Source organism: Nanorana parkeri, unplaced genomic scaffold, assembly GCF_000935625.1.
Source record: "Nanorana parkeri isolate BGI_ZX_2015 unplaced genomic scaffold, ASM93562v1 scaffold950, whole genome shotgun sequence".
Taxonomy (NCBI): Eukaryota; Metazoa; Chordata; class Amphibia; order Anura; family Dicroglossidae; genus Nanorana; species Nanorana parkeri.
The window spans coordinates 460,113-472,256 of NW_017307218.1; the positions used below are offsets into that span (position 1 = coordinate 460,113).

General features: G+C 40.9%; 1 protein-coding gene across 1 annotated transcript in view; it reads right to left on the minus strand.

The window, feature by feature from the left end:
• CDH5 (cadherin 5) overlaps window positions 1-11,915 on the minus strand; it is a 20,348-nt gene extending 8,433 nt beyond the window's left edge. Inside the window, exons 1-6 of the mRNA XM_018566447.1 lie at window positions 11,724-11,915; window positions 9,666-9,948; window positions 7,342-7,461; window positions 4,506-4,673; window positions 2,767-2,954; window positions 1,534-1,787 (exon numbers count right to left, since the gene is read on the minus strand). Coding sequence (XP_018421949.1) covers window positions 1,534-1,787; window positions 2,767-2,954; window positions 4,506-4,673; window positions 7,342-7,461; window positions 9,666-9,948; window positions 11,724-11,897 — 1,187 coding nt within the window. The 5' untranslated portion in view covers window positions 11,898-11,915. The remainder of the gene's footprint in view (window positions 1-1,533; window positions 1,788-2,766; window positions 2,955-4,505; window positions 4,674-7,341; window positions 7,462-9,665; window positions 9,949-11,723) is intronic.
• Between the last annotated feature and the right edge of the window lie 229 nt (window positions 11,916-12,144).

Genomic DNA, 12,144 nt, shown 5'->3' on the forward strand with positions numbered 1-12,144 from the left:
ATATATTATAAATATATACAGTGTGTTCTGTTATGTCATGTGCTGTGTCTTGGTTTAGAAGCCTCTGTCTTCACAAATCACACATCTATCTGTTGTATACAGTACTATAATCAACAGAAGTAGACCCTACCTGCTATATAGTTAAAGTGTCTGACCAAACTTTTAATTTGTTTTGCATAGATTGGGGAAGGATTCGAATCCTTGTCAGATGTTGCTATCCAGGGCTCGGTTAGAGAGATTTTTCCCTTACTTTACTATATTTGTAACAACGGCTTTGGCAGACAGCATATGAGAGAAAATCCTGTTGTGCCTTCTCATTAGGAAACTTATAGTGCTCTGGGAATCCTTTGTCCTAAATGGTTATTATGCTTATTAATCCTAAATGACTATTTGTAGAACAAAATTAAATACTAAAAATAATTACTCAAAAACCTTTAAGCATAAAAACAAAAAACTTACTAGACCTAAAGCCAAGTATATTTATTTTTCTTAAAGCCCAACTCCCACATTTAGAATTAAGTAAAATGTTCACTGCCCCAGACCTATTGAAATAGAAACATGCAACCTGCACGTTCTTGCCATTGCTGTTCTTCACAGACTTTCCAATCCGCCTTCCAATGCTAGTTCTCTTTCGGGTCGAATGACGTCCAGTGTGAGTCCTAGGCGTCATGGACACACCCCCAGGTGGGAGGGTGATATATCACTGGCCTTAGCTTACAGCACATTGCTGTAGAGAAATGAACTGATGTTTTATTGTGAATGCTGCTCTCTGCTTCACCGAGTACTGCTCTCCACTAATATAAACCGGGTTAGCTCATTTCACTGCTTGAGTTTAGAGAGAAGCAGAGGATGTTTCTTCTTTTCAGTGGGAGAAGGGAACACCAAATTTATGGCGGGGTGTTTATTTATTACAGGTATTTATATAGTGCCAACAATTTACACAGTGCACATCCACATCAATCCCTGTCCTCAAGGAACTTACAATCTAAGGTCCATATCTCACATACATACTAAGCAATTTAGATAGGAGCCTATCAACCTTCCAGCATGTCTTTGGAGTGTGGGAAGAAACCAGAGTACCCAGAGGAAACCCATGTAGGCACAGGGAGAACAGGCAAACTCCTTGCATATAGTGTCCTGACCAGGATTTGAACAGGGGACCCCCAGTGCTGTAAGGCAGAATTGCTAACCACTTCATCACTGTGTACCTAATTCCTATGCCATCAACAACAGAACACCAATTAGGTCATTAAAGAAACCTTGCTATAATGGTTTGGCAACTTTGTTTGGAATACCGAGGGCATGTCTTGAAAGTGCAAAGTTTGCAACGAATTCTGTTGCATTATTAACACTGATTGGGGCCAAATGACCCACAAGAGCTCACACAAGGCCACAAATACTACCATAACTAAAAGCACTTATGAAAGATGCCAGACTTCTAGTATGGGCCGGTATTGTCATGCTTTTAATTACTGGCTCAATATCATATATTTATGTCTTATACAGCTCATAAATATTTTTTTCTTTTCTTACTTCACACTTCTTTTTTCTTTGTCGGGGTCCTTTGCACTAACAGTGCCAGGAAAGATGTCTTTTTTGTTCTCCTTAAACGGAAACAAGTAGTATGGTTGTGTGAATTCAGGGGGCTCGTCCACATCCAAGACATTGACAACAACCTCAGTGAGGCTTTTGCGCTTGTCTGGTCTTGCCGCTCCTACGTTGATTGAATAGTCTGTAGCATCAACGGTCATTTTGAATTTATTATGATCACCTTCAAAGTTCAAAGGCTGAAAAGAAAGAAAGCCATATAATGTTTACAAAATCATACACGTCAATACCGTAAGACTAGGAGAGAAAAAAATTATGCTTGCATCTGGTCTAAATTTTAACCATAGGTCTCTTTTGTTTCTTGAATTACAGATGTTTTCAGTCCATAATATGAACAGGACAAGCCAAAATCTGGTAAATGTTTGATATACTTTGGTTGATCTAAATAGGCTTTGGAATCCACCGTGAGTGTGAAGCCAGTTACAGAAAAACTCAGGCTAGACTTCTTAGCCTGCTGCTTCAACCCTAATAGGAAAAGTCAACTGGAGATAGATGGTTGAATTTTGTGGGTATAGGTTGGCCTTTAACAACCAAACATTCAGTGGGCCATTGGTCATTTCTTGTATTTAGTTGAACATTAAAAACCTAACCTATGAAAGTGGTTCCAAAAAAAGGCAGGCAGAGGCTAGCAGCTTACCATTCCTTGTTCTGCCTGTGTCTCTATCTGAAGGTGGCCAGCTTAGTAGAGGCAGGCTTTGATTACTAATATTAGAGCTGCCTTCTTGATGACTGGTGGGATAATGATCAAGATGAAGCGTGAGAGGTAGAGAAATCACAGTTCCACAGAATAATTCAAGCAGGCACTGTGAGATTCTGGCACTGCAGTTCCTCAGAGACAACCTCCTCCCCAGCAAGGAGAACAGTGAGCTGCACAGTAGCAAGTCTCACCCCAAATCTCATGAAAGTAGCACTCTTAAGCAGAAGTGCTTTAGATAGTCTCATACTGAAGAAGTATATCTATGAGGCTCATAGCACAGTAGTGCTTAGTTAAAAATAAATGCACGGCCATCTTTCAGAAGAAATTTGAAACAACTTAGGCACAATTCATGATTATAAATGTTGCCTATAAGATAGCAAATTTTCACTTTTTGAGAAGATCTTTTAGGTATGGCATATACAGCCATAGTTTTAAGGTATGGTAAATGCCAAAGCTCTTACCTTTTTTAGAATGAGTAGTCCTTCGTTGGTCTCTTGGTTGGGTTTTATATGAAACCACTCTTCATACATTTGTTTCAGGAAACTGTACTTTGTGTTTCTATTCTGAGGTTCATCAATGTCTATTACCAAAAGTTTTCCAATCACATCCCCCACTCTCCGATCCTCAGAAACATTAAAAGTGAATTGATCTTTGGAAAAAAAATATAATGATTATGCAATAGCTACTATGGGATTGATTTACACAAAGGCAAATAGGCTGTGCGTTTGCAAGGGGATTGGGTGAAGCTCTGCTGACGTCCATCATCCAGTCTGGTGTAAGCAAAATGTATTTTTTTTCTAAATTACCTTGCTTGTGATTGGGTATTCGTTGCAAAGTGAATTTTCACCATATTCACTAAGCTAAGGGAAAATTCCCATGCAGAGTGAACGCCCTATTTTTCTTTATTAAATCAACTCCATGGTCTTTTGAAATCATTGTATGCTTAATAGGAATATGCAGAGTAACCACTTAAAGAGACACTAAACTCAGAAATGAAATCCTAAAAATGCAATCATTGACCATAACTATTACCAAAATGTATCCTATTTGTGTATCACTCAGCTGTAGATACTCAAATCATCTCTGAATTCGTGATGATACTGTCACTTCTTCTGGAGGGTGGCTACTTGGCCACATGGTCCCTGTGTGTGTTGTAAAGTAGCCACTACTCCAGGCTCGCTCCCGTGATGGACTGCAATCTCATGTTTAGTTTACTAATCTGTATTAAAATTATAGTCTATCATAGGAGCAAGCTTGGAGCAGTGGCTACTTTACAACACACAGGGGCCATGTTGAACAAAAGTAGCCACCCCCCAGAAGGAAGGACAGTGTCAGCACCAGTTCAGAGATGATTTGAGGATCTACAGCTGAGTGATACACAAATAAGATACATTTTCGTTAATAGTTAAGGTACTTGAATGCATTTTTAAGATTTAAGTTTTGGTGCCCTAAATAATCCCTCCTGTATTAGAACTTATTTTAAACGGAACATTTGAGGTTTTCCTAACATGGCTTAGAATGCTGTGATAGGGTTTAAATGACTTTATATGAGGTGACTAGTCCTAATGATAAATAAAAAGTCATTAGCCAATAATAACAAGGGAAACCCCACCAGTGCCTATTGTGCCTAATGCAAAATCACTTTGGCATCCTCACTTTGAGTGCTAGAGGACCTTGTCAGGGTACTGCATGCAGGGTGCTGTAGTGAATTGGTGGATGCAACCACCATACAATCATAAGAAAATAACAATCTTTAAAAGCACACCTTCATATAGTGATAATCTTGTCTTTTAATCACACGAAGACTTTGCAATCTCAGAATTTTTTTCACAAACTTTTTTGTTATGGACATGTTTTTTTATAACTACTGCTACTCAATAACTACTCTCTTTAAAAGCCTCTGTAGGAACAAGGGTCTAGCATATTGGATGTGGATTTAATCCCTTCAGCCTGTGGACTTTGTTAGCTCTTCCATTGCATTGACTCCTAACGTAACGGGGGCTAACCTCCCTTTGTGTGCAGACTCACAAATGATGGTGTCATTGGGGACAAAGTGTAGATATCACATCTCTGCAGCTTGTCATATATGTGCCTGTAGCAGCTCTAGCTTGCAATATTGTATGTAAATGGTCACACGATTTGTTCATCATCATAAAAAATTGTATTTTAGCAGTGCTGATATATAGACAACTATTCTTACTCTCTGTGAACATTGGGAAGTTGTCATTGATGTCCTTCAAATGAATGGTTACCGTTGCTGTACTAGATAAACCACCATTTTGACCAGGGCTGTCTTTGGCCTGTACTATGATTTCATAGTTTGCTTGCTCCTCTCTGTCCAGGTTGGAGACAGCTGTGTAAATCTGCCCTAAAAACAAGAGAAAACGCAGTGTGTTGTTACAAACATATCTGACTCCAATATCTGAGGATGGCGTCAAAGGCCATGATCCTTACAAGCAGCTTTTATGCATGTAAGCCTATGAATCTCAAGCTCAATTGGTTTTTAATTCTTGGAAAGAGATGGATGGATTAGAACCTCTGTGAGGTTTTTAACACTGTATCTGTCCCTGCTGGCGAAATGTACCCTCTCTATTTTTATTGGTGACCATTGTCAATAGGACAGAAAGCAATGGAGAGCCCACATTTTTATAGATGTCACTGGAACCGAAGGTGAGCAGACATCTTCCAATGAGGACACCTGTTCTGGTGACACCTGTCTAAGAAGGTATTTCCCTTCACTTTGGCGAGATTTCCTCTCTCTTCCCATTGGGTTTATGGGACAGAAAGTGATACCATTTCCCCTCAAAGGGGAAGAGGCCCCAAAAAGAAAATAAAACCCCAACAAGGGTTATAACTAGAGATGCACTGAAATTAAATTTTTAAACCAACCCTTTCACATTTTGTAAAATTATTTTTTAATTTTTTTTTTACTTTACTATCGGGGGCTCTAGGGAAATATCAAGGGTTCAAACAGACCCTTGATATTTCCCTTTTAAAATAGAAAAAGAGATTGAGGACACAGAGTCCTCAATCTCTTATTCTGCAGCCCCTGTTATGAATGAACAGGAAGCTTCTATACTGAGTGCTTCTGTCCATTCATAAACTGTGGAGATAGTATGAGTTACTATGTCCGCAATCATGAATGAATAGGAAGTGATGTAGAGCACTTCCTATTTATTCATAACTGTGTACACAGTAAGCGTACTATGTCCTCAGTTATTTACAAACACTCAACTATTAGCTGATCGCTGAATGCTTGTAAGCCATTCTCCATCCTGACTCCTTCGTCTCCATCCTGACCCGCTATCACAGAGAGAACCCGGCGTCCTGTGACAGATGACTCCTCCCTCACACCGGTCGGCATCCTGACTCTCCGCCTGTCATAGGAGCCCTGCTCGGCATCTTGAAACCTTCTCTCCTCCCCGCTGGATGCCGGTCTCTGTCCCCTCGGATTCCCGCTGCCTCTGCTAACATAGGCAGGGTAGAGGAGTGGAGATCTGATGGGACACAGATCAATGCCGAGCAAGGAGGAGAGAAGTTAGGAAAGCACAGAATTTTCAACTGCATTTTCAGTCATTATGGTACTTTCAACATTTTTTTTTTCATGTTTCGGCTAGCGAAGTTTCGGTGCATCCCAAGTTTTAACAATTCCCTATAATATCCAAAATTAAGAGCAAAAAAAAAGACAATTTGTTACAATGAATAATTTTTCAACCTAGAGCAACCAGTCCAAAGTCATATTTTATTGTTCTGTCTGCCATAAAGTAATAAATGTTGATCTCTGCTTTGTTGCTATAAATATCTACATATCACTGCCCTTTGCAGCTATTAAATAAGTATCCTAATAAACTAACAGGGTTATTCACAAAAGGTTGAAGAGTTTGGAGAAGGCAGGAGAAGTGAACAATCTAGGACAACATAGCTGATTTGTAAAAATTCTCCAATTCAGCTCACTTTCCAGTTCAGCTATGTTGTCCTACCGTATATGCCGACGTATAAGACGGGTTTTTAGACCCCAAAAACCTGCCAGAAAACCAGGGGTCGTCTTATACGCCGGGTATACTGTATGTAGCTTCGGCTACATACAGTATACCGCGCTGAGCCAATCACAGCATGCTTTGTATTCATTAATACAAAGCCTGTATTAATGCATACAAAGCCTGCCGTGATTTGCTCAGCGCTGAGCCAATCACGGCAGGCTTTGTAATAATGAATACAAAGCCTGTATTAATGAATACAAACCCTGCCGTGATTATCTCAGCGCGGTATACTGTATGTAGCTGAAGGACGAAAGATGGAGGACACTGCGGGGATCGTGGACAAGGTAAGAGACTGTAATCCCGAGTGTGGCTCGGGGTTACCACTTATGGTACTGAGAAATTAACCCCGAGCCACACTCGGGAATACTGCCATGGAGGTTAGTGGGTGCATTTAAACATTATTTTGGGCTATACTCATCTTATACGACGAGTATAGCCCAAAACCTATATTTTAACACAAAAAGTAGGGGGTCGTCTTATACGGTAGATTGTTCACTTCTCCTGCCTTCTACAAACTCTTCACCCTTTACTGAATAACCCTGTAAATGTGCAGTATTTATAATTCCTGTCCTTGCACAGTATAGATGATTGTACAGTATGTGCAATTTGAACAACTCTATACACATGTGTCTACTCACCAGTATCTTCAACTGTAATCCCGAGTGTGGCTCGGGGTTACCACTTATGGTACTGAGAAATTAACCCCGAGCCACACTCGGGAATACTGCCATGGAGGTTAGTGGGTGCATTTAAACATTATTTTGGGCTATACTCATCTTATACGACGAGTATAGCCCAAAACCTATATTTTAACACAAAAAGTAGGGGGTCGTCTTATACGGTAGATTGTTCACTTCTCCTGCCTTCTACAAACTCTTCACCCTTTACTGAATAACCCTGTAAATGTGCAGTATTTATAATTCCTGTCCTTGCACAGTATAGATGATTGTACAGTATGTGCAATTTGAACAACTCTATACACATGTGTCTACTCACCAGTATCTTCATTGATATAGAATTTTTCTTGCCCATGAATTATTGTGTATTTTACAATGGCATTTCCAGACATGGTGGGGTCATCAGCATCCTCTGCGTTGATCACTGTTACAAGGGTACCTAAAACAAGTAATATCAGACTTAGCTCAGGTGTCTATGTCTACAGTTTACAGATTTATAGTAATCACAGTAATATCATCTTAAATGGTCAGTCCACCTAAAACTGATATTTTGATATTGTTGATATTATGATAGTTAATGGTTGGAGCTGGAGAGCTAGTCCACTTCACAATTTCTTATAACCCGTGTGAACTCTGTTGGTGAGATCTCTACAGTTCAGGTCAGGAGGATGTAAAGTGTGTGGTTGAGTGGTTGGTATTTTATTTTCAATAGCTATACCTTAGATATAGGTCTCCCCTTCCTTATCACAAGAGTAGCAGATCTGATGGGGAGCTACCATATTATCATCACCCCTCTGGCTCGCACCCCAAATATTACATCATATCAGCATTAAGTATCAGGACTGTCAGCCCACTAGCGGCTATGCAATTTGCCAACTGTCATCCGCTGTTGATCACAAGGAAGGGCAGACCTGATGAGGATCTAGAGTAGACTCTCAGAATTACTCATCAGACATCCGCCCACTGTCAATCTAAAGGGAGTTGGACCTGATGAAGAACTAGTGTCTCAACATCATCCATCAGGTTTTGCCCACCCAACAGCTCAACACCTGATGGCAGACCTGAAAGAAAACATTTAGCCATCCAGGAGCTGGGAAGGCTGGGCCGCTGGGCCTGCCTGTGTGTCTTAGTAATGCTGGGATTTTATCAGGCTCAGCAAACTGCATTGGGGATGGAGTGTTGTCCTCAGTGGTGCCCACCATGTGTACTGCCTGACATGGACATCTCCAATGGCCTCATGGATAGAATGGCTCTGCTTAGCTACTTCATAATATGGAGAACGCAAGAGGGGAACCTGAAGAGGACAAGGGTGAGTGTAAAAACCCACCGGCATGTGCAGAGTCAGGAATTACACCTTACAGTTCACGCTGTTTGAGTACCTAAGATATATTAGATGCTGGGGGCTGATTTAACACACTAGGCTCTGCCTATAACTAAAATATAATTTCTGGCTGAATTGACCCTTTAAAGTATAATTAATTAATTAGTGCAATGTTTTGTTTTTGAAAAGGAAGGGCTCTTGGGGCTGGAGGGTTGAACACAGAGGTGGTTAATTCTAGGCTGCGTTGCATTCAGCTTTCCAACGCACACTTTGGAGTGCCAGAGTGAGCAATGTGAAAGTGTATGTAAATCCTATCAATCGGCTTCTCATATTTGCTCCCTTCTGTTCTGTTAAATATTCAATTAAAAATGTTATACTATATCTGTTTGTTAAATGAAAAAACAAAAACAAAAAAACCCTGTTTATCCTACTGCAGAGGCAGTGTTGTCCTGTGCACTCTCCAGTGTTATCTCAAGCAGTTTTATTAGCTAGTGTTGTACTCCTAACACACTTAATGTCCTAGGGGAACAATGCTGCCCCTCCATAGATACAGTACAGTGAGTGAGCTCTGTTACCCTAAGACAGGAAATGTGTTACTGACATGATTACCAGGTAAAAATAAAGTGAACAAGGGCAAAGTGGCATGTCTCTGGAAAGGGCATCCCCCACCCCTTTTATACTCACCTTACCTGTGCTCCTTCACAGCTCCTTCCCCACTACAGCTGGCAATGCTACTTGGAACTTCTGGGTATGAAGAAGCATGTGACCTGTTCCCCGATGACGGAGCCCAGACAAAATAGCCAATCACTAGGCCTGAGTACTTTCACATGACCAGTGACATCACTGCTCACCTTGGTCGCTGGCACAGCTGGTGGTCCAGAATCAAAGAAAGGGAACTCTGGTAAGGTGAGTATAAAGGGGTTGAGAGATGCCCTTTCCAGGGACAATGTCCCCTTGCTATATAATGAGTCTGTTTAAGCAGTGGATTAAGCTGGTATGCTGAAACAATGGAAACAATGGAAAAAAAACTTGCTTACTGTAGGTATTCAACATTTACTTTTCAAATATTGTGTATGCTTTAGGGCCACACAGCTGTGTGTTGTGCCAACAAGCTCGTTTTAGCATGGTAACATGCTCTGTGTGGTTTGGTCCATTGTCATTCATTGTGGTGACATTGAAAGTGAATGGCACCCCAATGCATTGCACAGTAGACCCTAGCGCACCGCAACGCATAAACCGTGTCTTGTGGTGCGCTGCTTTGTAAGTGTCGTCATTTTTCATCCATTGTGGTGAATTGGCAGCCCATGCTAGTTAGTACATACCATGCTTGGACATTTCCGGCACCGAAACATTGTATGATTCTTGCTTGAAAATGGGGGCATTGTCATTAATATCGATCACTCTTATGATAAACGTCTCCGGAGGCTCCAGGGTTTTCATGGTAGTCTTGTCTACTAGCAGAGCTGTTAAATTATACGTTGACTTCTTCTCCCGATCCAGCGTTTCCCAGCCATGGACATCCCCTGAGACCTCATCAACTTTAAAGTAGGTGTCGGCAAATTCTCCCTGAAGGACATACTTGCCATTTGGCTTATCAGACCTGAGCTGTAAAACAATAACTTTTTTTAATTATTTTGCTATGACTATGCTAGTCATTGGTATTATTCGTCATGAAGCAGTAAAATGATTGAAAGCTGAACTCCAGGTATCAGACCAGACGGGTAGATACATGGTTGTAATACATTTATTATACTAGTTTACCTGTTAAAAGAATGTGTGTTTTTGCTGAGCAATTCTTGATTTTACATAGTACTGCCACTGAGGCACCCTCTGGTGTGTCAAGGTACCCCCAGGAGTATGTTTACCCCAAATTGATAACCACAGTACAAGCATAACTAGAAAATTGTAATTGCTGAGAATTTGGGCAGGGCAGTGGGTGGGAACTGAATGGTAGGTGTGGGCAAAGTACACTTATGGGAGGGGCTTAAATAATAGGTCTCGATTTTACAGCAAAGCGTTGCAGCATCAGAGCAGTTTTGCTGCCCACCCATGCACACATCAGGGGAGGCTTTTTTAAAGCAAGGTTTTGCGGAATCAGACTTGCCTCTTAATGTTGCTGGGCAAAACCTTGCTGTGAAATTTCATTGTCCACTTGAAAATGGCTGGTCATGGGCCGCATTGCTGCTCTGGTGGGCATTGATAGAAAGCTCCTTCACCCATGCACACCAGAGAGCAGCCATTTTTAAGTGGACATATTGTAATAAGGTTCTTTAAGAAGACTTTCCACCCCTGCACTCTGACTTTGGCTGTGTGCCCGATCTTACTGTTCGCCTGCTTCAGCCGGAGAATGTACAGCACAGATAACCTCCCCATGTCACATCATTTTTCCAGACTGGTCTCCTCTTCCTGTCCTCCACTTTGCAGCAGCTGATGGCTTGTATTCTGAGGCTTTTGTGCATGACTCACAAAATGAAGCCACACATGTACCTTAGCAGGCTGATAACCGATTACAGTCATTCCAGTAATGACACAGCGGCTGAATCTAAATTTCGGGTCATTTCCGGCATGTTCTCAGCTACAAGTATAAGGGCTCATGCACACAGATGCCAAAAACGCCGCTTTCAAATCCATACAGCATTTCATTTTCACAAATCTGAACACAGCTTTATTATAGCCACATAGTGGTGTAGTGGTTAGTACTTCTGCCTTGCAGCACTGGGGGACCCCAGTTCAAAGCCCAGCCAGGTCACTATCTGCAAGGAGTTTGCATGCTCTCCCTGTGCTCGTGTGGGTTTCCTCTGTGTACTCCAATTTCCTCACACACTCCAAAGACATGTTGGTAGGTTAATTGGTTCCTCTCTAAGTTGGTCCTTTATGTATGCATGTGAGATAGGGACCTTAGATTGTAAGCTCCTTGAGGGTAGAGACTGATGTGAATGTGCAACTATGTCAATTGTTGGCGCTGTACCTGTAATAAATAGTAAATATAGCCAATGTGTCCAAGCTATGTAATTTAGATCAGCGTTCAGTCCACTAAAAATAATGTCCAAATCCTGCGTTTCAGATCAGTATTTCTGTAGTAATGTAATATTATAAGCACATGTACATGCTTATGCACATACAATTTATACACAGGCATATGTAAATCTATTCAAGTTGTTTTAAAAAAAACATTCTTATGCTTAATGCTGTGTGCATGTTTATATGCATAAGCGCACGTAAACACCATTACTTTACTCGCCGTTTGTCTGCTAACTGCTAGCATAAATATGAGTATTTTCATTACATCCGTGTGCATGAACTCTTGGAGGTAGGGAACAGAAAAAGATAAATGCACACTATAAATCTTTTGTAGACATTTCACTCTATTTAAATCTTACCGTTCCGATGCGGAATGGAAATCGCGTTTGCCCTTCAGGAGTGGCCATTTCCTTCCATATCCAACCCCTTTTCACACGGTGATGTCTCTCCTGCCATGGATTCTCCACAGTACACAATGCCAGAGGGGCAGAGCCAAAGATACATACCAGCAGGTGAAGCCACAGCAACTTCATTGTTGCTGGTGCACCAGCAATCTGTAACAGACCAAAAGAAACAATATATTAATGTAACATCCTATTTGTACAAGGCCAGAGCTGGAAAAACTTGGTTGGGAATCATTTTGTATAAAAAAAACTTTTTTTGGTATAATTCCGTATGAATATTAATAGTTTTAACATTGTTATGCGAATAAAGAAAAAAAAATAATTTTATTTTATTGTAGTAAGGTAAATCGGAAATATATAATAGTAACATTTTGCA